At 48.5% G+C, this 25,526-nt stretch overlaps 1 protein-coding gene across 4 annotated transcripts in view; it reads left to right on the forward strand.

The window, feature by feature from the left end:
- The window catches only part of DUSP22 (dual specificity phosphatase 22), a 67,455-nt gene extending 42,558 nt beyond the window's left edge, over positions 1-24,897 (forward strand). For 2 of the 4 annotated variants that reach the window (XM_079776254.1, XM_079776257.1), the window contains exons 4-7: positions 1,851-1,900; positions 13,687-13,761; positions 15,849-16,020; positions 16,478-17,629. In XM_079776254.1, coding sequence (XP_079632380.1) covers positions 1,851-1,900; positions 13,687-13,761; positions 15,849-16,020; positions 16,478-16,660 — 480 coding nt within the window. In that variant the 3' untranslated portion in view covers positions 16,661-17,629. Of the gene's footprint in view, positions 1-1,850; positions 1,901-13,686; positions 13,762-15,848; positions 16,021-16,477; positions 17,630-18,302 lie in introns of those variants that run through there. The other 2 variants (XM_079776255.1, XM_079776256.1) reach the window with 2 other exon arrangements.
- Positions 24,898-25,526: the final 629 nt, after the last annotated feature.

The raw sequence follows: 25,526 nt of genomic DNA on the forward strand, positions 1-25,526 counted from the left end.
GGAGAAATAGAATTTCAGCTGAAATTCCCAGAACAATACCCAGACTGCATCATACAACCGGCCCAGTGAGGTCTGCTGCCACCTCTGCCACCATCTGCACCTGCCCAGCAGGTGCTTTTTACCCATTCCACTCTTCCCATGTTCTGTTTCCAAATCTGCCTGCTGTGAGTTTGTCAGGTGATGGAACCCAGCCCTGAGTCTGCACTTTAAAAGCAAAGGAGGTTGAGAAATGTAGTTGGTGTGGACTTCGTATTGAGAAAGTAGGGTTTCACTATGTAAGGGAGCATCAAAATGTGGAGCTGTGCCCTGGCTGGGTTGGCTCAGTTGGTTGGAGCATCGTGCCATGCACCAAAAGTTTGCAGGTTCAATTACCAGTCTGGGCACAAACCTAGGATTTGGGTTCAATCCCCAGTTGGGATGTGTAAGGGAGGCAACCAATCAATGATATTCATATTCATTCTCTCTCTCTCACCAATAAACATGTCCTCAGGTGAAGATTTTTAAAAAATGTGGAGCCTAACCAGCGAGGCTTAGAGGTTGAGTATTAACTATGAACCAGGAGATCATGGTTTGATTCGGTGGGGGCACATGCCCAGTTTGAGAGCTCGATCCCCAGTTGCGGGGGGTGGGGGTACAAGAGGCAGCCAATCAGTGATTCTCTCTTCTCATTGATGTTTCTATCTCTCCCTTCCTCTCTGAAATCAATGCAAACATAGAGAGACATTTTTTTAAATGTGGAGCTGTGACAGGGTTTGGGGCAGCCACAAATTTAGATGTTCCTTACAAGACTACATTAGCAAGTACAGCATAGATATTCCTAATGACAGGAGTTAATAGTAAAATTTTAATAAACAACTGCAAACTTTTCAAAAATCCTAGAAGACATTATTTTATGACTTTGTCTGCTGAGGGAACTATATTGTCTAAACTATTCTATATGCTTGTCCTTCATTTACTCTCTTACATTGGTTTTTGTTCCAGTTTCTGATGTGTTCCCACACACTTATTTCTAAAGACACAGTGGCAAGAGTCCAGGAGGTTAGGCTACCAGGAGAGGAGGCTTAAAAATGGTCCATCTAAGTCATTATGAAGCCAAGGTTGCTGAGACATCTACACTTTGTATTTTCACTTGACACTGAAGACCTTTTAAACTATACTTTAAGTCTCTCTGAAGAAGAAACAACTAAAATTTAATAAAACCGAAATTTAACCTGATTTTTATGCAGCATGAATTTACATAAAAATTTTATATAGAGTTTTAATAAATTTTGATATGAAGTGTTTTGTTTTTTCAAACTGTTTATTCTTTTTAAAAGCCTATTAGTTTAGTAAATAAGTTTTGCTTTTCAGGAAAGGAGACATAATAAATCACATTATTTCCCATGTGTAGAAACTCCTATCAGGTAGGTACATCAGTGAAATTGAAATATCCTCATACTAAATTTGATAAAAAAACTGTACCATAATGTTACAATTTTTAGATATCATGTTAAAGTTTTTACTACCAATGGATCCTAAACAAAATTGATAAAAATGTGGAACATGTAAACAAGCATCTGAGGTGAGGGCTCTGGAATTTGTACCACTTACTGGGAAGTACCCAGTTGTTTCACTTTTTGATGTCCCCCTGTCTACAAGCTGTTTTCAAACCAGAACATGAACATTTGTACACACAGTCATCATGGAAAATAATCAGGAACCTTAATTAAAGAGTTTTTCCCAGTTCCTTGGCAACAAAAGATGAGTGAAAAACTTCTCCTTTTTATTTTTTTGACCTTAGTAAATAGTTCCTTCAAATATTTTTCTATATTGAATATCATCTTTTAAATTTATTTTTTATCATTCTGCAGGGGGTTAAATACCTGTGCATTCCAGCAGCGGATTCACCATCTCAAAACCTGTAAGTCGCTGTTTTTTTCTGTATTGTTTGGGGATATTAAAAATGACTAAGGGACTGCGACGTCAAATAAGGAAAGGAGAGGAGAGTCTTGGGGCCGCGGGGCCCTAGCTGCTGTGCACAGCTGCTGCCTCACCAGAGCGGAGGTGAGGCCCACGCAGGTGTGAGCTGCCCAGTGGGCAGCCTAGAGCCAGGGGCGTGCTTTGTTTGCTGGTGGTCTGTACAGTAACCGATGGGCAGTCTGTAAGAAGAATCTGGTTTTTAAAAAGAGGACCTCATATCAGACCATTAGCATGCTCATCCTTTCTCTAGCAGCAAACCCTTCCAGAAGCTGTGGGTTTTGTGTAAAGAGCGCATCCAATAAAAATAGACTGTAAGCACAATGCAGTCACACTTGTAATTTTGAATTTGCTGGGAGTCATATTAAAAAAGTAAAAAGAAATCGGTGACAAGAATTTTAGTAATGTTTTATTTACAATAGTATATCCAAAATACTTCATTTCAACCATGTGCTAAGTATTTTTAAATGAGATATTTTCCATCCTTTTTTTTATACTAAGTCTTCAAAATCAAGCAGGCTTTCTTTACGCTGACAGCACATCTCAATTCAGATCAGGTTTATGTCAAGTAATCCATGGCCACATGTGGTTAGTGGCCACTCCGTGGCACAGTGTATTTGTAAAGTCTGTTTGAGTCCAGTGAACAGATCTTCCTGGTTTAGGAAAGTCCAGCCCTCTGTTTCTTCACAGTTGAATACATCTTTGACACAGTTTGTCTCTATAAAGAGAAATGTGTCTTTGCTATCTTTTCCAGATAACAGCAATCACATGGAGACCCGTAGGAGTAGGCTTTGGTAGAATGGAGGACAGGTCTCTGGAGACCCAATGCAGTTATGGCTCTAACATTCACACTCTTTAGTTTCCAGAAGTGATCCAGAAAGGCCATGACATGGAGTAAACTTTTACTGAAACATGGATTTGAACCTTGCAGACTGAGAGGCTGGGGGCCGAAGTAAAGTACTTAACGATTCAGTGCACTCACAGACCCCAGCCTCTGCCTCTCAGGCTGGCCTTCTGCTGTTATTGGAGGTCGGATACAATAACCCTCCTAGAATTACATATTACTTCTTTTCATCAGGAAAGTTAAGAGCTACGGTAGTGTTTGTGAATTTGGGATCCCATAGGCTTGTCAGGACACATCCCTTGTGATTCTCACATTCTATTGCCTGCAAATCCTACATATCAGAAGTACAGACTGCAGAATCTTACGTGTAGGATCCCAAGTATCTAGCCTCTATAAAAGCTATCAAAGTGGAACACTAACCAACCTTGATTTTTCACTGCTGCAGAGAAGAGAAATCACAGGCTATGCAATAATTTTGTGCAATCTACCTGTTTGAGAAAAAAAATGGGGCTAGACGCAGATGGATTGATGTGGGGGAGGATGAGGGGGATAGGTCAGGGCACAGGTGGTATAGGGTTAGATCAAGAAAGGGCAGGGGAAAATTGGAAGTGGGGGCAAATACATTCTACCCAGGGCTCATGTTTTCAAAGTGACTCTCCATATTTCCCAGGAAAAGTCAATCTTTAAGATTGGTGGAGGAAGGATTTTACTAAGACCACTAGGAAAATAGTAGTAGCTTAGGTCTGAAGGGAGGGGAAGATGCTTTTGAGAACTTCCTTGGTTACAAGTCGTGCCAAGAAACAGAAGTGGTTGGGAGGGCATGGTATGTACGGAAGGAAGTGAGCCACTGCCTTTCTCTGAGCCCACAGCAATCTTCTGCCTGTATTTTGGTGGACTGTTTTTAGAATGGTTGCTTTGCTCTTATCTCAAACTGAGGTTCTGACATACTGTTGAATTTGTCAATACCTAATTGGCTCTCTGACTCTGGAAGAATCAAACTGTACCACATCTGGGCATTTGCTGTTAGGACACATGATCACGTGTACTTTGCGCTGCCCCTCAGGGTAGCGCAGCTATGAGTCAATCGCTGGGCTTGCCAGGATGGGACCCTGACTTTCCACATGAAGGTGGAGTAGTGAGTGTCCTGTGCTATGTGGACAAGTAAGCAGTAGACCCAAAATTAGAGGTCTCAACTTTAAAACAAGTTTCAGATACCTTGGGCAAATCAGTTCTTTCATCTGAAAAAGGCCTGCCTTGAGGATTTTTGGAGGTGAGATCATATATGTGAAAGTGTTTTCTATGAACTCTAAGAACTTTTGAAAATAAGAGGATATTACTGTGTCTTGGGAATTACAGAAAAGGTGGTTGAAAATAAGTTTCAGTGTTCAGGCGGCCTGCTTCATTTCCTTGGAAGGTGTGCTTGTGGAAAGGTCAGGTGATAGGAGCGAGCAGCAGCTGCTTCTGGCAAAATTAGCCCAGTCATCATCACCGTGGAGCCAGAGTACTAACCCATAAGATTTGGATTAGGTCTTATCTGTGCCAAATATGTACAACGATGTTGTTACAATATGGTGGTTTGCCTCTTTAACCCTCTCCTTGTATTTGGATGAAAGCGTAGTGTGGGAGAGGAGTTTGCAGTTGGGAGTTATTGCAGCATCCATGTTTGGGGCTAGATAGAACTGTGTAGAGAATGCACATTGCTGCTATTGGAGTGAAGTCTTACCAGAGCACAACCTCTGTTGCAATTGAAAAACTAAGGCCAGACCATAGTTCACCAAAAGGCAGAAAAACTGGCACTCTGTTGCTGGGAGTTAGGCACACAGGCATTTGTGTGGGTCTTTAGGGAAACTTATTTTGAAATCCTTCATAATAGCAACACTTATGCATAATAACATTTTGGGCATGATTCTATAAGTTTTTCTTGCTCTACTGAAATTAGATGGAGATTATGGAGTTAAGCTGAACTTTGAGCATGCTTTGTATGTTAAGACAGCCTATGAAATAGCTTTTCTCTTTACCTGTTACAAATGTTTTATTGGAAAGCATCGCATGCCTTCTAAACCAGCGGTCGCCTAACTTTTGGACCTCACGGACCACCAGTGGTCCTCGGACCACGGGTTGGCGACCACTGTTCTAAACAGAAGCATGCTTTCAGACTATAAGCAGACTACTAACTTACTCTTGCAGGCGGAACATTTGCCTCTGTCTATATGACCTATCTCATTTTGTATAGCCTGTAAATATGAGGAACATTTGAAGGCTGGAATGAACCTTCATTTCTGTATGATCAACCATTGTGGGTGGTCAGAAGACAAATAATCTTAATGCTCTTGCTAACAAAAGAGAGAGGGATCGTGTCCTTGGGTAACCCAATTAGAACTGGTAGTTCTTTAGTCCAGTCACTTGTAATTTATGATGCCTGAGAGTTCCTATATTTTTTTTTCCTTTCTATAGAGGATATTGTAGTAATAATAATAATAATAATAATAATAATGCCTAATGACCAAGACTGGTAAGGTTTTAAAATATTTTAATTGATTTTAGAGAAAGGGAAAGGGAGAGGAGGGAGAGAGAGAAAGAATCATCAGTGTGAGAGAGAAACATTCTTTGGCTGCCTCTTGTACATGACCCGACTGGGGATCGAAACTGGTGCCCTCACCAGGAATTGAATTGGTGACTCTGGGTGCATGGAACTATGCTCAACCAACTGAGCCACACCAGCCAGGGTGAGAGTCCCTATATTTAATGACAAAATAAATTCTAGAAAACTGTATTGCTTATTGTTTTAAACTTACATTTTAAAAATTATTTCCAACTTTGGATATAATTTAAGGTTTTATATCCTAAATCTTTACCCACAGATTTCTATATCTACAGGAATTCTTCTGCTAATTTTTATCTTTTGAAACATTGCTGTCACTTGGCATTCATTTGCTGCAAACCTGCTGCCCAGAAAGGTCAATTCTCTGTCTTGGCCTCAAGACTCACAGACTCCCCATCTGATCTTCCGGGAACTTGATATGCAGAAACCTGGTTTGAGATAATATTAGCACATTAAGATTTTAGCTCTGTTTCCCCAACCACCTTGCCTTGCAAAGTCAAGGCACATGAAAATTCAGATTCTCATAGTAGAGATAACCCCCTCAGACCCAGGCTGCCCGGTTTGCTTGACTTGTTACAATTAGGGACATCCTGGAGTTTGTATCAAATGCACAGCTACATGTTCTCCAAGCGGCTAATGGAGATGGGTTAGTGAATTAAGGTTTTGGAAATACTTGCTTTTGCTTTTTTCTCTCTGTGCTTTCCTAGGGAAGCTGTTTTAACCTTACTTCTCTCACTGTAAATAACTATCTCACACAATTTTTATAGTATTAGGTGAGATAAGTAAAAGTGTTTATGAACACTAAGCATCTGCAAAAATAAGATTTTGTTTTCTGTGTATTTAAATAAGGAGTGCTAATGTACTTTGAAAGTGAGTGGTTAGATGTATAGCAGCTTATTTTGTTCATTCTTATTTTAATGTTTATTAAGTTGGCATTTTATATGTAGACATCATCTACACTAATAAAAGAGAAACATGCAAATTGACCATCCCTCTGCTACACCCACCAGCCAATCAGGAGTGAGTATGCAAATTAACCCAACAAAGATGGCAGCAGCCATGGAGCTGGAGTGAGCAGGAGGCTTGGGTTGCCCCTGGCAACAGAGGAAGCCAAGCTTCCTGCCCGCCCTGGCCTCCGCTTAAGGTGGGGCTGGGGGACTGGGTCGCTGGGGGTGACCCAGGCTTCCAGCCCGCCCTGGCCTGCACTCAAGGAGGGGCTGGGGGCCTGGGTCGCTGGGGGGCATGGCCAGCCTGAAAACGGCCCTCAGCCCCTTACCCAGGCTGGCCACAGCCCCATGGGGTGAGGGTCCCTGCTGGGGGGCATGGCCAGCCTGAAAACAGCCATAAGCCCCTTACCCAGGCTGGCCATGCCCCCATGGGGTGAGGGTCCCCGCTGGGAGGCTTGACCAGCCTGAAAACAGCCATAAGCCCCTCACCCAGGCTGGCCAGGCATCCCAATGGGGACCCCCAGCCTGAAGGGGGTGTGGCCAGCCTGAAAACGGCCCTCAGCCCCTTACCCAGGCTGGCCACGCCCCCATGGAGTAAGAGTCCCCACTGGGGGGCATGGCCAGCCTGCAAACAGCCATCTGCCCCTCACCCAGGCTGGCCAGGCACCCCAGCGGGAACCCCCACCCTGAAGGGGGTGTGGTCAGCTTGAAAACAGCCCTTAGCCCCTCACCCAGGCTGGCCATGCCCCTCCCAGTGGGGACCCTCACCCCATGGGGGCATGGCCAGCCTGCAAACCACCACAGACCCCTCGCCCAGGCTGCCCCATGCCCCAAGGGAACCCCCACCCTTATCCGGGACACCCTTCAGGGCAAACCAGCCGGCCCCCACCCGTGCACCAGGCCTCTATCTATACTAATAAAAGGCTAATTAGACAGGGAGACCTTCCAGGAGACCTTTCAGATGTTCTTCTGGACAAAGCCATGGTGGCGGGGCCGAGGTAGAGGTGGTTAGAGGCCAAGAGGGGAGGGCAGTTGTAGGTGATTAGGCCAGGATGGGATGGCATTTGTGGGTGATCAGGCCAGTGAGGGGGGCCATTGGGGGTGATCAGGCTGGTGAGGGGTCACAGTTGGGGGTGAGCAGACCAGCAGGGGGGCCAGTTGGGGGCGAGAAGGCCATCAGTGGGGGTCAGTTGGGGGTGATCAGGACAGCAGGGAGGGAAGTTTGGGGTAAGCAAGCCAGCAGGGGGGCAGTTGGGGGTGAGCAGGCTGGCAGGGGGGGTAGTTGGGGGCGAGCACGCTGGCACAGGGAGCAGTTGGGAGCAGGCAGGCAGGCAGGTGAGCGGTTAGGAGCCAGCAGTTCCAGATTGCGAGAGGGATGTCCGACTGCCAGTTTAGGCCCGATCTCTGTAAACCGGCAGTAGGACATCTTTCGAGGGGTCCCAGATTGGAGAGGGTGCAGGCCGGGCTGAGGGACACCCCCCCCCCCCCCCCCGTGCACGAATTTCGTGCATCGGGTCACTAGTTAAGGGAATAATTCTTATTTTTCATCTTCTCCTTTGGTCAAATGCAGGGAGCTTGGTCTGTGCTGGGGAGTCAGTAGCATTGTCTCATTACCGTAAAGCCTTCATGACGTCCTGGGGTTGGGGAATCAAACAGATCTCTAAACTGCTTGAGGTTCTCCTGAGGAGAAGAGGCATTAAAGTACAGAGCTGATATTTAAAAATTCAGTAAAACTTTCTTGCCTCATTCTACCTCCCTGTCTTTTTTTGTATTTTCATTTAATGTAGCTGATGTCCTCTGTACTCTCTCCTTATTTACATTTTTCTTTATTTTCATTATTTAAAAAACAATTTTGCAAGATAAGAGCTAAGTGGCCCTTGGTGGCCCTCCAAACAGATGCATACACACATGAGAACTTACATACACGTGCTCACACACGGCTCCTAAGCACTTTGCAGTCTATAGGAAAGAGAAATACATGGAAAGTGTGTATTGCATTTCATAAGGCTTTAACTTGAACTATTTTTTAGTCTTAGACTATGCCTTTCTAGTGTTTTTAGTATTGAACTATTCTTTGTGAAATTATTTTGTACTAGATGGTACAGAGGTTTTTTGTTTTTTTCTTGGCTCTTTGGTTTTTTTAGATTGCTTTTATCTGCCCAGCCGGTGTGGCTCAATTGGTTGAGTGTCAACCTAAGAACCAGGAGATCATAGTTTGATTCCCCACCAGGGCACGTGCCCAGGTTGCAGGCTCAGTCCCCAGTGTGGGGCATGCAGGAGAGGAGGCAAATGATCAATGATTCTCTTTCATTATTAATGTTTCTATCTCTCTCTCCCTCTCCCTTCCTCTCTGAAATCAATAAGAATATATTTAAAAATAATAATAATATAAAAATAAAATAACCTTATCTGCCAGAACAAAAAGTAAGGTATAACCAACCTGATTGAACAATGGGCACAGGATATGAATAGACATCTTTCCAAAGAGGACATACAAATGGCCAAAAGACATATGAAAAGACTAGAGGCCCAGTGCACGAATTCGGGTGGGGTCCGGCCAGGGGGAGGGGCTGTGGGCAGTTGGTGGGCTGGCCCTGCCCCGCCCCCTGATCAAACTCCTAGTCGAACTTCCAGTAGAGGGGACAATTTGCATATTAGCCTTTTATTATATAGGATATTCAACATTGCTAATTATTAGGGAAATGCAAATCAAAACCACAAAGAATAGCTATTAGCAAAAATAAATTAAATAAGAAATGCTGGGAGTGGAGGAAAGGGAACACTTGTTTACTATTGGTGGAATTGTAAATTGGTACAACCATTATGGAAAACAGTATAGAGTTTCCTAAAAAAATTAAGACTAGAACTACCTTATGACCCAGCAATTCTACTTCTGGGTATTTGTCCAAAGAATATGAAAACACTAATTTGAAAAGATATATATGTACCCCTATGTTTATTGCAACATTATTTGTAATAGCCAAGATACGGAAGCAACCCAAGTGTCCATCAGTAGATGAGTGGATAAAGAAAATGTGGCATTTATACACAATGGAATATGACTCAGCCTTAAAAAAGAATGAAATCTTGCCATCTGCAACAACATGACTGGACCTAGAGGGTATTGTGCTGAGTGAAATAAGTCAGACAGAAAGACAAATACCACATGAGTTGGAATCTAGAAAACAAACATAGAAACAAAATGAACAAACAAACAAAATAAAACTAAAACAAACTCATAGATACAGAGAACAGATCTGTGGTTACCAATTGGGAATAGGTGAAAGGGATAGAGGAGATCAATTATATGGTCATGGATGGTAACTAGACTGTTTGGGAGTGATCACTTTGTAGTGCATACAGATGTCAAATTGTAATGTACAGCTGAAACATATAATAAAAATAATTTTGAAAGGAAAGAAAAATATGGTATATACATTGCCCCATTTTTTAAAATGTTGACAGTACAGGAAATATAGAAGTTGGGGAATCGCTGATATAAATGTGAATTGGCTTTATGTGTTTATGCTATGCAGTCATAGAAAAGTACTGCCAGTGCCTTTGTGGGTGCAGCATGTTCCTTCCTGCTGCTTCTGGTGGGGGGAGAGCTTCGCGGCCTGTGCCCCAGAGGGAGGGCCCAGACAGGGCCTGGGGGGCCTGGACTGACATTTGCTCACTCTCCAGAGCTGGGGCCAGATAGAACACTTCTCCCATTTGCTATGGTTTTTTTAAGCATTCCTTTTTGAGGAAAAATAATCTAAGGGTGCACACACATGTTCATACTCTGTTGAGGGGAAGGAGAAGCTCCCTGGCTCCTGTGGCTTTGCTGTCTGTACAGCTGCTGTGAGTAAGCCCAGCTGCCATCAAGGTGCTGGGCCATCTCTGGGTTTCAGCTCACGCAGGCAGAGTCCTCACAGGACAGGACTCCTCATGCCCACAGGGGGATCGCAGCGACCAAGACTTGTAGTCTTGGAGTACGAAGATGAACACCATATGGTGTGGCTTGGCTAGACCCACCCACCATCCTTTCTGGGAGCTCTCTGGAGGTCAGGAAAGCATGGCTGGCCCCGGTTCGGTCTCTGGATGGAGAAGGAGGGGTTGGGGATGTGCTGGTCCACAAGGAGGCCAGCACAGACTGAGGAGGAAGAAGAGGAAGGGCACCTGGGCAATACAGCTGTGGGGTTGTTTGCTGAGCCCCATGAAGGATATCTCAGCTGAAGGATACCTCTTCCTGCCCAATGGGTTCCCTCTGGGTGGTCACCAGCAGCAGCAGCATTATTGGGTAAATGTGGAACACGTGGCCCAGGTGTTCCCTCTGGGTGGTCACCAGCAGCAGCAGCATTATTGGGTAAATGTGGAACATGTGGCCCAGGTGTTCCCTCTGGGTGTCAGCAGCAGCAGCATTATTGGGTGAGTGTGGAACACGTGGCCCAGGTGTTCCCTCTGGGTATCAACAGCAGCAGCATTATTGGGTGAGTGTGGAACATGTGGCCCAGGTGTTCCCTCTGGGTATCAACAGCAGGCATTATTGGAACACGTGCAGGCCGTGCTTTTCTTCTGAGTCAGCAGGCTGGCTGGCTTAGTGCAGAATGTCTCCCAAGTTCTTTGTGTGGAAGCAAACACACAGTGAGGAGCAGGAATAGGGAACCTGTGTTTATGGAAGCAGCTTGTGGTGCGATGGTGCTTCAGGCTATGTCAGAGGGTGGAGCAATATCAGGGCCAGAGTCCTGGGTATTTCCCATTGTGGAGGAGGGCGTTTAATGGCCAGGGCTTGGGCTTATGTCATTAGCTTCCCTGGAAATAACCCCCCACTCCCTACACACCAAAGCAGTAGTGAGCACGCCTGCCTCCTGGCTTTTCTTGGAAAAGGCATTTCTAGGAATGCCTGCTTGGCTTGGCCTCGTGCCTAAAGTGTCATGAGTCAAGTTTCCTGGCAGGGCTCTGAGCAGGCACTTTGTTGGCATCGTTGCTCCCCCTGGGCCAGGCACCCTGGGCTCTGCAGGGTGCACAGGAGCCCTCGTAGGCTTCTCTGCATTTGCACTGGATACAGTCAGAGCTGGAGGAGTAAGGGTGTGGTGGGGGCAGAGTGAGGGCCCGTCCTCAGCCCCTCAGTTCCTTTACACACTGTCTCTAGGCCCTGGCAAGCTTGGATTTGCACTCCTGACCACACCCATACCCCCACCTCTTATTCTGAGATGTGACAAGGCTGCTCTTGAACCCAGGTACACTCCACAGTGCTTAAGACCTAGGTTCCATTGTGCACATAGTTTGGGACGTGCAAGTATAAAAACCGGATATAATAAGGTGTTCCCACTCTGAAGTTTCAGCAAAAGGATTCGTGTGTCACCTTTGCAAGATCTTGATGATTGCCACAGCACCGACCCTGTCCCCAGACAGCAAGGCCTGCCTGCCTGGTGGAGCACTGTTAACTCCTGTGTCACTGGATGCTTTTGCAGTGCTCCCAGGCAGTCTGTGGTTTATGCACTAAGGCAGTTGTCATTTATTCCTAGGTGTGCTCTTCTCTTTCTGGTGGCTTTCTTCTTCCCTGCTGTCTTATCCCAGATGCAGCTCTCCCACAAAGGACAGGCCGGACCACAGGCTGTGGCCTGGGAGGCTTCTCCAGATCCCCGAGATGTCCCAGTGTGGCTGGCCTGCTGACAAAGGCGTGCACACTCCAGCTGCACCCTTGGCCACTAGCCTCCAGTCAGGGGTGGGCCTGGCTTCTGGGCTGGCTGTCCGGCTCGGATCTACAGTCAGACCCACCTACCCCTGTCCTGTCTCCCCTGTGCAGTGGCCTCCAGAGGAGGACAGGGCATACTGTGTAAACCACGAAGCCGATTGCAGACAGCAGCCTATAGCCACTCCTAAGCCAGAAGAGTTGGCTCCATGTGTTTAAAACTGTTGAATTAGTTGCTGATATCAGGAAGATTGTATTTGGCTGTAGGTAACAGAATATCTGATTGACAGTGCTTTAAGTTATAAAGACATTTACTTACTTAACTCCCTGACCCAGAAGTCTGAAAATGGGTGCTCGGAGGCCTGTCACCTGTGGCCTCAGGCATCTGATACAGTTCTAGGCAGGGTGCTCACTTCCAGTGCCCTGGCAGGAAGCCTGGGGTGGAGATAGCTTTCCTTTCATCAGGAGGAAAACTTTCCCAGAAGTCTCCACCATAAGCTTTCCCTTCACTTCTCAGGCCAGAACTGAAGAGAAGAGGGGATTCTGAAGACTGGGCTCGCTGCTGCCCCAGTGAAGTCAGTGCAGCGGAACATGCTCCGCCACCTGCAGAGCCTGCGGGTTCCGCTGCATGCTCCCCATTGTTGGGTTTGCTTGAGAAATGGGAGACTGAGCACTGAGCCCTCACCAGCCTGCAGCGCCTGGCCTTCGGGCTGATTTCCTCCTGGTCTCCTCACCCCATGCTCACACCCCTCCACGCAGTTCCACGGCTCCACACCCCACTCTGAGGACTCCCAGCACTAACACTCAGATGTCAGGATTCCATCAGGAAACTTTCCTTGCCCACTTTATACCAAGCCAATCTTTGGGAGTAGAGTTGCAATGCCCTGAGTCACTTTGCAGATTTATGCCTGTCCCAGAGCGGCTAGGCACCTGCACTTAACACAACAGAACTTCTCTGCAGTCTGTGCCTGTGGCGATCATCGCACCGCACCTGGATTTCCCCTTCTGACTAGATGCATGGCAGCAAAGCTGAGGGTCAGAAGTGAGGGTTGTGGCTTATTGTCCTAAAGAACTTTAGAGTCCATGGAGCATGTTGGCATGTAAAACATTATTCCCACTTACAGCAGAGGTTAGGGGGAACCAAGGGGCTTTCCTGAGGCCATGCAGCCACTAAGCTGCTGAGTGGGTAGGCGTTGGAGCTGCAGTTGTCATTTCCACACAGCTCTTCTGTCACACAGATGGGACAGGAGGAGGCCGGTGTGGAAGACTTCCTGGTTATTCAGAGTGTCAGAAGTAAACTAGCTTATTGGACTTAGGGAGCCCGCATAACATGGGCATCTTCCTCACCAAAGTGGCTGTGGGGTTGCCGGTGTGCTGCCGAGCATCAGGGGGCCAGACTGACCGTGGGGCTGGTCAGAAGCCACCCACCATGACCACCAGTCAGTGGCAGTAGAGAAATTCCAAGCAGCCCGGATGTGGGCAGCCCCCAGGCCTCAGCTCCCTAGGTCTCAGGGCGTGTGATGGGCGCTGACACTCAGGCAGCTCTGCCCGACAGTGTGGCCGGGAAGCTGTACGGCCGAGACCTTCTAACAAACCTCAGGTGGACTTTTCACCATGTGTTGAGTAGATGAATGTCACTTCTCTCTTTTTCTCCCCTCAGGACAAGACATTTCAAAGAAAGTATTAAATTCATTCACGAGTGCCGGCTCCGGGGAGAGGGCTGTCTTGTCCACTGGTATGTATGCCTCTTGCCTGATAGCCGTTCAGCTTGGTCGATCCTCAGGGCTTCCCTGTGTACAGTTAATTATTTCATCTCCTAATGTTTTTTTTTCCTCCCTCAAAACCTCAGACACACACCCCACTTGAGTCTCCTCTTTGTTCAACACCGTTGGCCTTTGTTGAGAGAGAACCCTAAAACTTAGGATTTTCGTCTTCACAGGTAGGACTTCTGTAGGGACTGTCAGGCCCTTGGACAGCAGAGCCTTTGTGGCCAACCTCTGCCATTCCATCAGAGCAGCCTCCATGGAGGGCACAGACTGTAGGCTCGTTCCTGAGCCCTCAGGGTCTTTCAGAGTACAGTTTCTTCCACAGAGCTGTGATTGTGTGTGTGGTGCGTAGCACTGCGTCACTGTAGTACTGTGTCACTGTAGCACCAGAGTGGCGGCTCCCTCTCCATCTAGGTTGGGGCTTTGTGTGTGTTTGGCTTTGAAAGGATCTGAATAGACTTAGAATTAAGCAGTTACATACAACTGTGCCCCTGGATTCGGCTGTACTCTGGGTGTACACATATAGATACATGCATGTATATACGTACTGCAGAGGAAGGGACTGGGACAGGTGGAGCTGAAGGACAGCACACGGAGCCTGGCACAGTGTGAGCTCTTCCAGAGTGTCGGCTCTCACTTCACTCTCTCATTCTTCTGTCTTCGTCTGGCAGCCTCACTAACCTGTGTGGGAGCCAGCAGCCAGCGTCTGGAGCCAGGCTCGGTGTCAGAGTGCAGGCTGAGTACCTGCCTCTCTGCCTTGAATGAGGCACGATGTTGGCCAGCAGCTCGAGTCCCTGTTGCAGCGGAGCTTTCTGGAAACACACAGTGGTGCCGCTGGGTGTGCCACTGCTGAAGTGGGAGGCAGCCCTGGTGGTAGAGGGGGTCCAGTGCACAGTGTCCACAGGGGTCATTCGTGAGAACTGTCATTTGTTCTGAGGGCCAGGAACTCGTCATGGGGGAGCAGGAACACAGATAGTTGGATTGCTTAAAAAGGGTGTTCTGCAGTTTTATAAAATTCTTGAAATAGTGTGCTTATTTATCTTACTTTTAAAAAGAGTAAGGTACGTTATAAATACAAATGGTGGGTTTTGTAGCATTGTTTGCATTTTCATTAAAGCACTTTTGGGACCATAGCTGGTTTGGCTCAATGGATAAAGCATCAGCCTACGGACTGAAGGGTCCCAGGTTTGATTCCAGTCAAGGGCACATGCCTGGGTTGCTGGCTTGATCCCCTGTAGTGGGTGTGCAGGAGGCAGCTGATCAATGAATCTCTCTCATCATTGATGTTTCTATCTCTCCCTCCCTCTCCCTTACTCTCTGAAATCAATAAAAACTGTGTGTGTGTGTGTGTGTGTGTGTGTGTGTGTGTGTGCGCACATATGTCACTTTAAGGAGTGCAGTTGGAGCCATTTAAAGGGCAGTTTTGAACTCCTTTCTCTACCGGGATTCTAGGGTTCCAGGTTGCAGCTCAAGAGGATGTATTTTTTAAAAGCTTTCATCATTTCTGAGATAAAGCCTTAGGGAAGAGACATCACATCAAAGTGGTTTATTAGTGTTATTACCGTATTGTTAATATTATTTATATTTAACTATCTGTAGGTCTCATAGTCTAGGAATTTGTATTTCATACAGCTGTGCAAATCTGAATATAGGCTTTTCTCAAAATGAGAAATGTGCTAAACTTCCCCATCAGAAACCGTTACTAGAACACTCCAAGTCTGACGCAGCACAGCCTTTCCTTGACCACCTTACTTTGCATATGCATTTACAGTAGGTCCCCTACTCAGCCTGCTAGAGACACGTAACCCTTACTGCCCACAGAGCATACACCATGGCTGAATTTCAGAGCACGTGTGTGTGTGCTCTCAGGTCCTCTGCCTGGTTGTGTCCCTGGTTGAGGGATTTCCAGGTAGCATATTGGCTTGCTGTCCACTCTCAATCCAAGACAGGAAGACTCTAAAATCGGGTCCATAGAGTCCTTGCTCTAAATGGATCAGAAGGTAGACTGCAGACCCTAAACCTTCCTTGCCCACGGGCCGTTCTCTTGGCCCCACAGCCTGGCCGGTGTCTCCAGGAGTGTGACTCTGGTGATCGCGTACATCATGACCGTCACTGACTTTGGCTGGGAAGATGCCCTGCACACTGTGCGTGCAGGCAGGTCCTGTGCCAACCCCAACCTGGGCTTCCAGAGACAGCTCCAGGAATTTGAGAAGCATGAAGTCCATGAGGTAACTGTGCTCCGGGGACTCGGGAGGTGCGCAGCAGAACCTGGGAAGGTGCCTGTCTTTCCACACACTCCTGGAAGCATGGAGGTTGAAGCTGGATAGCCCCACAGAGGACATCTGGTCCAAGGACACCTCACCTGCACCCCACATGAAGTCCTCCCTGGTCCCTTGTTCACCAGCTGCAGCCACAGTATATCACCCTTTACCATCTTCCTTGGGCCCCGTGTGCTTCATTTCTCTCCCTGGGGGTCAAGTGCCGTTTTCTAGGTTTGGCTGATGTTCATGTCCTCAAGTCAAAACCTTGAAGAAGCAGTGATTTCTCTTCTTTGACACTGCCTGGCCAACCACAAAGCTGTGACTGCCCATGCCCATGCATTTCCCAGTTTGTATGTAACATGTAAAAGTCTTACATGCATGCCGGTGTGTATGTGACGTTTGCTTTTCTTTTCAACTTCTTCAGTACCGGCAATGGCTGAAGGAGGAGTATGGAGAGAGCCCTTTGAGGGACGCAGAAGAAGCCAGGAACATTCTGGGTAAATATAAAGAGCAGGGGCGCACGGAGGCCCCACCCGGCGCCTGGAGAGAGAGCAGCTTTCAGGCCCTCCCTCCTCTGGCCTACAGCAACTACCCTACGGAGACCTAACACTGCGACCTGGTGCCTGCATTTCCGCCAGGCGCCCTGGTGTGCTGGGTGCCACCTCGCCTCTGAGGACAGGAGGGGAGGGTGGCGAAGAAGGTAGGGAGGGTGGCGAAGAAGGTGGATCCAGGCTCCTACCCAGGACCTTCCCAGCCCTGCCTGAGGCCCTTCTACTCTGTCTTCCCAAAACTTCTGCACTGTCTGGAGGCTGCTTGCTGCCCACACTGTCACTTGCCTCTGTGAGGGTCAGTGTGCGTGTGTGTCTGCATGTGTGAGTGTGTGAACAGTGCCGAGCACTCTCAGTCCACACTGCCAGCTGCTACCACCCCCTTTCCTTCTGTCCAGTGCTCCAAGTGAGGGCTTTCCTGTCAGCATCTGTAGTGCTGCGCAGCCAGAAGCAGTCCTTGTCTGTGAGCACGCACTGAGAACTCAGTGCAGTGGCTGAAGGCAGCCGCCTCCAGAGCACAGGTGGCCACGGCAGGGCAGCAGGTGGCCAGACTCCCTCCAATATGGCTTCAGGGGCCTTGAAAGGTAGTGGCGGTCAGTGTTCTGACCGTTGCCTAGACTTAATGACAGGGCCCAGCCTGGACTTCCTGCTGCCTCAAGTCAGGTCCCCTTGCAGCCCATCATGTCCCCAGGTTCTGCGTGGTATTTGTTCTCTCTGGCACCCACTGCATTTTAGTCCCATGGGGATCACTACCAATTCAGCCAAAGCTGTGTGCTCAGAATGCCCTGCGTTTCTCTTCCCCTCCAGCTTCACTCTCTCCCAACCACTTGCTGTCTCCCTCTGCAAGGGGCTCTTCCAAAGGCTTGCTCGCGCCTTTAGGTTTTGGAAAGAAAGAACATGTATTAGGCATTGTAGCAGTTTGCATTTAAAAATACATTTTTAAATGTGCACTTATTGAGCACCTTTGTGTATGCTGTGGATTTGATCTTTGATCTCAGCTACCTCATTAAATGTTTTTTGAAAAGGTGTTTTTCGTGGTTCCAATCAACTCTGCCTCATAGTTGAAGATGTTCGGTCGTGATGGTTTTCTGAAGCCAAAGGGAAAAGCATCAGTGTCACTGAGCTATTTAAAGTTTCTGATTTGGGCTCCAATAATGCTTTCTGGTGGGTAAAATTCCACATTCAGGCCACGGCCAGCGGGCAGCAGAGCACCTACAGCTGCAGCGTGGGCCAGCGGGCATGCCGGCGTGCTGCAAACGTTGCTGTGCCCCAGCCTTTGTCCCAGCTCCAATGCTTCAGCGCGGAGCCATGGACTGGAAACCCGTCTCTGGCTTCTCCTTAAGGAGGTGCTGCACTCTCTTTCTCTGCTGCTGCCATACCAGGAGCCTGAGTGAGAGGTTTTCCGTGCTTTACAGGGCGTGTCGCAGGTGAGCTCTTGGGGGATCAGGACAGTGACATCTCCCAGCTCCACAGGCGTACAGGCCCCAGGTTTTCCATAAGAAACGTGGCCATGGACTTCCCACGTACAGATGAAACAATTTGCCTATGAAGTACATTTTCCCTTAAACCAAAAAGAAATGTAAATATGGTAACTAGAAAGTATTGAAGATATCATATTGAATGCTTAAACATATGTACGCTTATGAGAATCAAAATACATTCCTATAGGTCTTGAAATGTTGTCTTACTATTTGTTGCCAGCGCTGTTCTTTCTCCGCAGCTACACCGGGCGTTCTGAAGTACTGGGCCTTTCTCAGAAGACTGTAACGCACCTGAAGTCGGAAATGCTGCAGAGCCACCGAGTTTAGCCTGGTGCTGCCAAAAAGAAAACCTAGAGTTTAAGTGTCCAGAACTGTTTTGTGAACTTGTCTGTTTGTTGTTTTAAATGGAGAACCTGTGTAATCTTGTTGTTACATGTTGAGCACTGAGGACACTCGTTAGCGAGAGGACATGTTTTTGCCTTAATTCCAGCGCTGCGGCGATGCCTTTGACCACAATCTCGGTGCCTGGGCAGCAGTCTCGGCAGTCCTGCTGCCATCCTGACTGTAGCCTCTGGTCACGTGCTTCAATCTCCCAGCTGGCATATCTCTCTTGGTGTGTCTTACCCATGGTTTGTATTCTCCGTGGTGACATTTACCAACAGCTACACACTTTTGTTAATAAAAGGTAGTGTAGCCACATTTAACTTTGTGTTCAGAGCATCCTTCCTTAGCTAAGGCATGGGCAGTACGTGTTCCTGCCTGGGAGGGCCACGAAGCAGGTTTGGAGCCTGCTCCTCCAGCACAGATGCTGATTTTATTTTAGAGGCTATTTTCCACTGGGGGAAGTGCAGCAGGTACTAGGAAATGTGAACTAATTTCTCCATGGGAGTAAAGTCAATCATCCATGAAAGCAAGAAGTGCAGAAACGGGAGCTGTGTGTTGCTGCAATTTAAGTTGACTTCCTACATTGTCCTTGTTTAAATTCGGTTGGGGGGTGGGGGGTGCTGGGGTGTAACTTTTTACTTCAAGTACAGGTTTGGCTTGAACTGCAGACAGGTGTGCATGGGCCCCAGACTACCGGCTTGCCATATGTTCCAAGTTACTCCTTCCAGTACCTGGAAGCTCCTGACAGGGGGCTGGGCGTGCTGAGAGCTGTGTTGGGCTATTTTGGTAGCAGCCCCTGATGGGTGAGATGACATGGCATTGATTAGTTTGTGGCATAAATGTTTATTCTGACTCAGCAGGCTTGCCTAGGTGTGGCACAAGTACCTTTGAGACTTCCCAGGTGTCAGACCTCTGTTAAAATAGTATTGACACCCTAACCAGTTGACCCAGTGGATAGAGAGTCGGCCTGCGAACTGAAAGGTCCTGGGTTCCATTCTGGTCAAGAGCACATGCCTGGGTTGCGGGCTCGATCCCCAGTAAGGGGCGTGCGGGAGGCAGCCAATCAATGATTCTCTCTCATCATTGATGTTTCTATCTCCCTCTCCCTTCCTCTCTGAAATCAATAAAAACATATTTTAAAAAAATTTTTTAAAGATAATCTAGACTGTGCTTAGATGTTAGAGGCAGAGGCCTCTTCTCTGCCCTGGTCAGGTCCAGTGGTTAGGTCACACTGAAGATGGGGGAGCAGTGGACTCCTGCTGCCCCAGAGCCTTGGTTTGTGAAACAAGATGGTTGTGACCCAGGCAAGTTTTCATAGGCTATTTGTTCTGTCACTTACTTTTGCACAGATCCTTTCTAGCCTGAAATTCAGAACCATGACCTACAGTGAAGGTGACTTAACTGGGTCACCTGCTCTAATCTCCACTCCATCCAGGTATCTGCTCATTCACTCCACTCCACTCCACTCCATCCAGGTTTCTGCTCACTCCACTCATCTCCACTCTATTCAGGTTTCTGCTCACTCACTCCACTCACCTCCACTCCATCCATGTATCTGCTCATGTACTCCACTCACCTCCACTCATTCAGGTTTCTGCTCACTTACTCCACTCACCTCCACTCCATCCAGGTATCTGCTCATGTACTCCACTCACCTCCACTCATTCAGGTTTCTGCTCACTTACTCCACTCACCTCCACTCCATCCATGTATCTGCTCATGTACTCCACTCACCTCCACTCATTCAGGTTTCTGCTCACTTACTCCACTCACCTCCACTCCATCCATGTATCTGCTCATGTACTCCACTCACCTCCACTCATTCAGGTTTCTGCTCACTTACTCCACTCACCTCCACTCCATCCATGTATTTGCTCATTCACTCCATTCAGGTTTCTGCTCACTCACTCCACTCACCTCCACTCCATTCGGGTATCTGTTGATAAACCCTCTCTGCCCAACGTGATTCTTTGACCTAAATCATGTTTTTCAGAGTACCTTAATTAACCTTGAGTGTCCTCACAGTCCTCAACAGCAGTTTTGCTTTTCCATGAGGGTGGTTTTCCACTAGTGGCTTCTTTAATGTATTGGGTTCTGGTTCTTTTTAGTTTTCATCTCAACAGGGAACCCCACTTTCAGTGTCTGGAACTGCTCACATCACTCAGGCAGAGACAGCTTATGAATTCTAGTGAGAGCCTATGAAATCTAGTGACAGCCCATAAATTCTAGTTATTGTGTGTGTGTACACACACAGCTGTGTTTTACTGTTTTGAGGGGGTCCTGTCTGCAACATCAAGGGGCGTGTAGAGCTCAGGTACCTGGGCACCAATGGAGAAGGCAGAGCTTGTGTTGCACAACACGAGTTGGTCACGAAGGCTGCTCTGCAAACCCGCCTCTCACCATAGAAATGGGGAACACACTGTCAAGCCCTGTGATCCACTAGACGGCTCCTCCCATCCTGACTCTGAGTTATTAATAATTTTATTAAGAATGTGCTTTCAACATGCTGTATTTATACATGTACTTAACAAGAAACCACCAAGACTTCAGAGGGAAGTTCCTCTTCCCTTTCCTTGTATTGCCAGAGAAAGGGAGAAACTGAGAAAAAAAGAAAAACTGCCTTTGACTTGTTGTGGGAGGCTTGAGCACCTCCATCCCTTCTTGGGATCTAGCAGGGGCTCCTCGGCCCAGGCTCAGGTAGTCATGTAACACCCTGGCTGTGTTTCATTATGCATAGCTATCTTGACACCTCACTCTCATTTCCCTACTCCCACTAAAAACCTGTGACTATAATAACAGAGCATAGTTACTTCAGCTATTATCAAAATTAGTGTTCTGCACTTTAGGCTTAACCACCTTAATGAGTATCTGACTAAAGGTTGTAAGTGTGCCCTGTCTGTCTCTCTATCAGGAGAGAATTACCAGTGCATGTTTGAACATCTGCGAATGGGGTTTATTTTGGCTGCAGACCTCTATGCAAACTGTTGATCATAAAGAGTTAGTAGTTCCTGAAGCTTCTCGTTCAGGTCATTAGAGTTGGTGCCAAAAGAGCTATTTTAACAGGTGACTGAAAGTACTCAGCCGCTCAGTATTCTAATTGAGTGTGATGTGGAGTTTATTTAGAGGTAGAAACTTTTTGTGTGGGATTTTTGTACAAAGGCCTGTTTAAGAAAACTAGGTGGGAGTTGGGGAGGGCATTGGTTTTTTGAGCTAACAGTCCCTTCTAGGAATAATGTAGATTGAGATAGCTTTGGGGAACAATGCTGACCATACCATTTGCTCATTTGCCCGGCTTGACCCAAGGCGATCACATCAGCTTACAGTGGCCTTCCCACTTAGCTGCTCAGTCCTCCAGGACACACACGTACCCAGCAGCACGCATGAATGGAACATCACAACCAGCCTGGTGTTGGCCCCTCTTCACCTGAGGTCTACGTACGTCCATTGTCTTCCCCTTAGCCTCATGCACCCACCCCCAGAAGTGGCCAGAAACGGCACAAACAGGAACCGTACTTTTTGGTGAGCAGGTTTGCCTTTTGCTGCTCGGCTCTGGGTTTCCCCAAGGCCCTGGTGGGGAACCTTTTTGGAAAATAAAAATCAAAAAGACCTCTACATTTGCACTAAAGAAATGTCACCTTCTGCTTTGCAAAGGGTGTGCCCTTCGCAACGAGAGGCCCAAGTGGCACAGAACTTCCTCAGAACAGGAGTCCCTAGAGAGGCTTGTCATGTGCAGGTCAGATGTTCTGATTCTGCTTGGTTTGTGTTGAGCCACACTGATGTGGTGACCGAGGGAGAGGCAAGGTGTGAGGAGGAGTGTTGCTTGACTTGGTGGTGGCTTTCATCACTCCGAAAATGAGCTGCATCCCAGCTGTCTGCCTGCTGTCACTACCTGTCTTCCGCGAGTGCCCATGGAGCAGGTGTGGGGAAGGGGCTGTGTTTAACAAGAAGGAGGCTGAAGTATTGAACCAGTGAGCAGGCGGGTAGGGGGATCACATGGCAGGCAGGCCTAGCTAAGTCCAGTTTGATCCTGGTTCTCTGGAATACCTTGGGGAAGTCCTGGAGGAGGCATCCCACACATGTGGGCAACTTCTCAAGATTGGCATGAAAGAAACTCCCTGGAAGGGGTGAGCAGTGCTGGACGGCACCCTATTTGGTGGCACGGTGCTGTGTCAGAGCCAGTCTGCCTGCAGCCTTCCCGGATGGCAGTGTGTTTGTCCAGGAAGCCCCTCCTAATCCCAGAGACCTTTCATCTAGATAGCAGAACAGCCAGCCCCATTCAGGTCAGCCGTCACTGAGCACTGGTGTGTGGCGGGAGCTGGCATCCAGACTTGTGGGATACATTTTAATGTTGCCCCCATTTTTAGATGAAGAACCCAAATGCTAGAGATCTTGAGCATTACCTAGTCACAGAGCTAGAAAGTGGCCAGATGAGGACTGGCATCCAAGCACTCCTTTCAAAATGCCAGTACCACAGGAAGGCTTGACTAATGAAATGCTCACAACGTTCACCAGCGTTGTTTTCTGAAGATGGGTTCCCATTAGATTGGAGGCACTTTGGCTGCCACACACACCTCTGACCGGGCATTTCTGACTAGCCTGGAGGAGCAGGCAGAGAGCGGGGTGAGCCGGGCCCCAAGAGGCCCTTCACAGGAACCCAGAATGGCCCCTGTGTGGAGTGGGTGGCATCAGTGCCTGGCCCCCTAAGCAGATGGTCTTCTGTCCTGCACGTGCCATCGTTATTCAGATTGAGGCCTCCGATGCCTGGTGAGAGTTTTACAGGAAGCGTGGGGATTGCTGTGATGAGTGTCTTCATTTGAGTTGAATAAGGACAGAGCAGGGGAAGCAAGCGTGGACATTGAAGCAACCTGAGACTGGCAGGATGCCTCCCAACCCTCAGGGCTGAGGGGCAGGGCCGGGGAATGGGTTCCAGAACCCAGTAAGAACAGGCAAGTGCCAGGGTGCCCACACAGCAGGGTGGGTCTGCGAGCAGTATCGGAAAGGCTGGGAGAGCAGGGTACACGGGTTCACCCCATATTCACCCTGTCTGCCTCTCCTACACAGACGGGACACTGGCCAGCAGGGCAGCCTGCACACTGTGGGCTGTGTGCGGTCCAAGCAGGGGAATTGCCTTACAGCAGGCGGCCCCAGCCCTCAGCTTGGGTGTGGCAGGTGGAGGAAGTATCACTGGCTCCCAAGTATCTGAGTGCCAACAAGCTGATACTAGAAGTTCTCCTAATGCTTTGCCCCAAAAGGTGCTATCTGGTCACTGGCTTCACCTTTAGAAAGCCTTCTAGAAACATCCCTGCCTGCCCTGCACCCCCACTAATCTGTACTTACCCATGGCCTGCGTGGAGGAATGCCATCAGGGTCCAGTGACATCTGGTCCTCTGCTAAGCGCTGTGCCCCATGACAAGACCCTCGCCAAGAAAAGCAGGGGAGGCCCGTGTCCAATGCTGCTGTCGGCCACAGTGCCCACAGCTCACCAGGGAGCCACTTCACCAAGTGCTTCACGGCCCGCTCTGCGCAGACTGCCCGGAGAGAAGGGAAGAGCTGTGAGGCGGCCCTGTCTTCTGAGACTTTCTAACTGAGTTGGGGAGAGGGGGCAGCACTCCTGACTATTCTGCAGGGAATAAATGTGTGCTCTGTGGAGTGCCCTGCTGAGTGGAGACCTTGGGAGCAGGGCAAAGGGCGTCTGGACAGAGGGTGGCATGCAAGTGAAGGTGTAGATGGGAGGGAATGCAGTGATTTGGAAGCTGCTCTCAGACCTCCCAAGGGAAGGTGAGAGAAGCTAGAGGTGGGGAGTGGAGGGGCAGGATTTACTTACTGAGGAAAGTCTTTATCCTGTAAGCTGGGAGCAGTGCTCATGCTGGACAGGCTGGAGGCAGGAGAGCAGTTTGGAGGTAGAGAGTCAGGCATCATAACCTGACTGGATGCCCTATGGGACTTCTCTAAAGACAAATCTACCCAGTGAGGTGGCCAGCACAGTTAGACAGCCATGGAGGATTGAGGAGGTGCTGGTCTGCATTGTTCACCAGAAGCAGGAGCAGAGTTGGGGGCAAAAGGTTGTTGGCAGGTAGCACCTGCCACAGACCAGAGTGGGCGGGGGAAGGGGGGGTGGCTGGCTGAGCAGAGGGCCAGAGGCCACAGGGCAGCCCCCCCTCCTCTGCTTGAGGAGCCTGGGGGCAGGTGTGGCTGGTGGCTCGGAGGAGGGGCCTGGGGATTGTGACTGTGGCCCAGAGTGGCCAGAACCCAGTCAGGGCACTCACCAGACTCACAAGGTGGCAGAGCTTGGCTGCTCCCCTGGGCACCGGGTGCTAACCTGCAACCTTGCAGACACTTCTCCACAAAGTCTCATACAGTAAGACTTCCCAAAATGCTTTACCCCCAACTCCAGCGCTGCTCTGTGTGCCTTCCAGTGCTGCTTGGTCACTGGGGTCTCTGATTTGAAGCCCCCTCTCTCCCCCTCCCCTTACTCCTCCCCTCCCCTTCCTCCTCCTCTCCCCCTTCTTCCCCTCCCCTTCCTCCCCCCTCACCTCCCCTTCCCTCTCCCCTTCCTCCCCTTCACCTCCCCTCCACCTCTGCTCCCCCTCTCCTTCCCTTTCCCCTCGCTCCCTTCCCCTCTCCCCTCCCTCCCCTTCACCACCCCTCTACCTCTGCTCCTCTTCCCCTTCTCTCAGATTAGAGCTGGGTGCCTTGGGGAAGCAAGAAAGCAACCCCAGGAAGTAGGAAATTTCATCTGACCCTCCTCAGCAGCCACCAAGAGTGCAACAGAGCCCCTCCACTCCCAGTACAGATGTGGAACATTTATAAAACAATGTTTAATAAATAGCTAAATGTTGGTGTATTTTTTATTACCACCACGAGCCAGCAATCCTAAAGAGCCAGTGATAAAATATGGCTCCTGCAAAAATTCTTCTGTTGACCTAAGTTCTAAGTCTGAACAATGGTGGTGTCTACAGTGGAGTATTAATAGTACACTTCAAAGGTTCCTCTACATCTCCTTTAATTAACAATGTATTCTGTACCGAACAGAATGTGCAGAACTCCCAGTTGGCAGGCA

Source organism: Cnephaeus nilssonii (assembly GCF_951640355.1).
Source record: "Cnephaeus nilssonii genome assembly, chromosome: 7".
NCBI lineage: Eukaryota > Metazoa > Chordata > Mammalia > Chiroptera > Vespertilionidae > Cnephaeus > Cnephaeus nilssonii.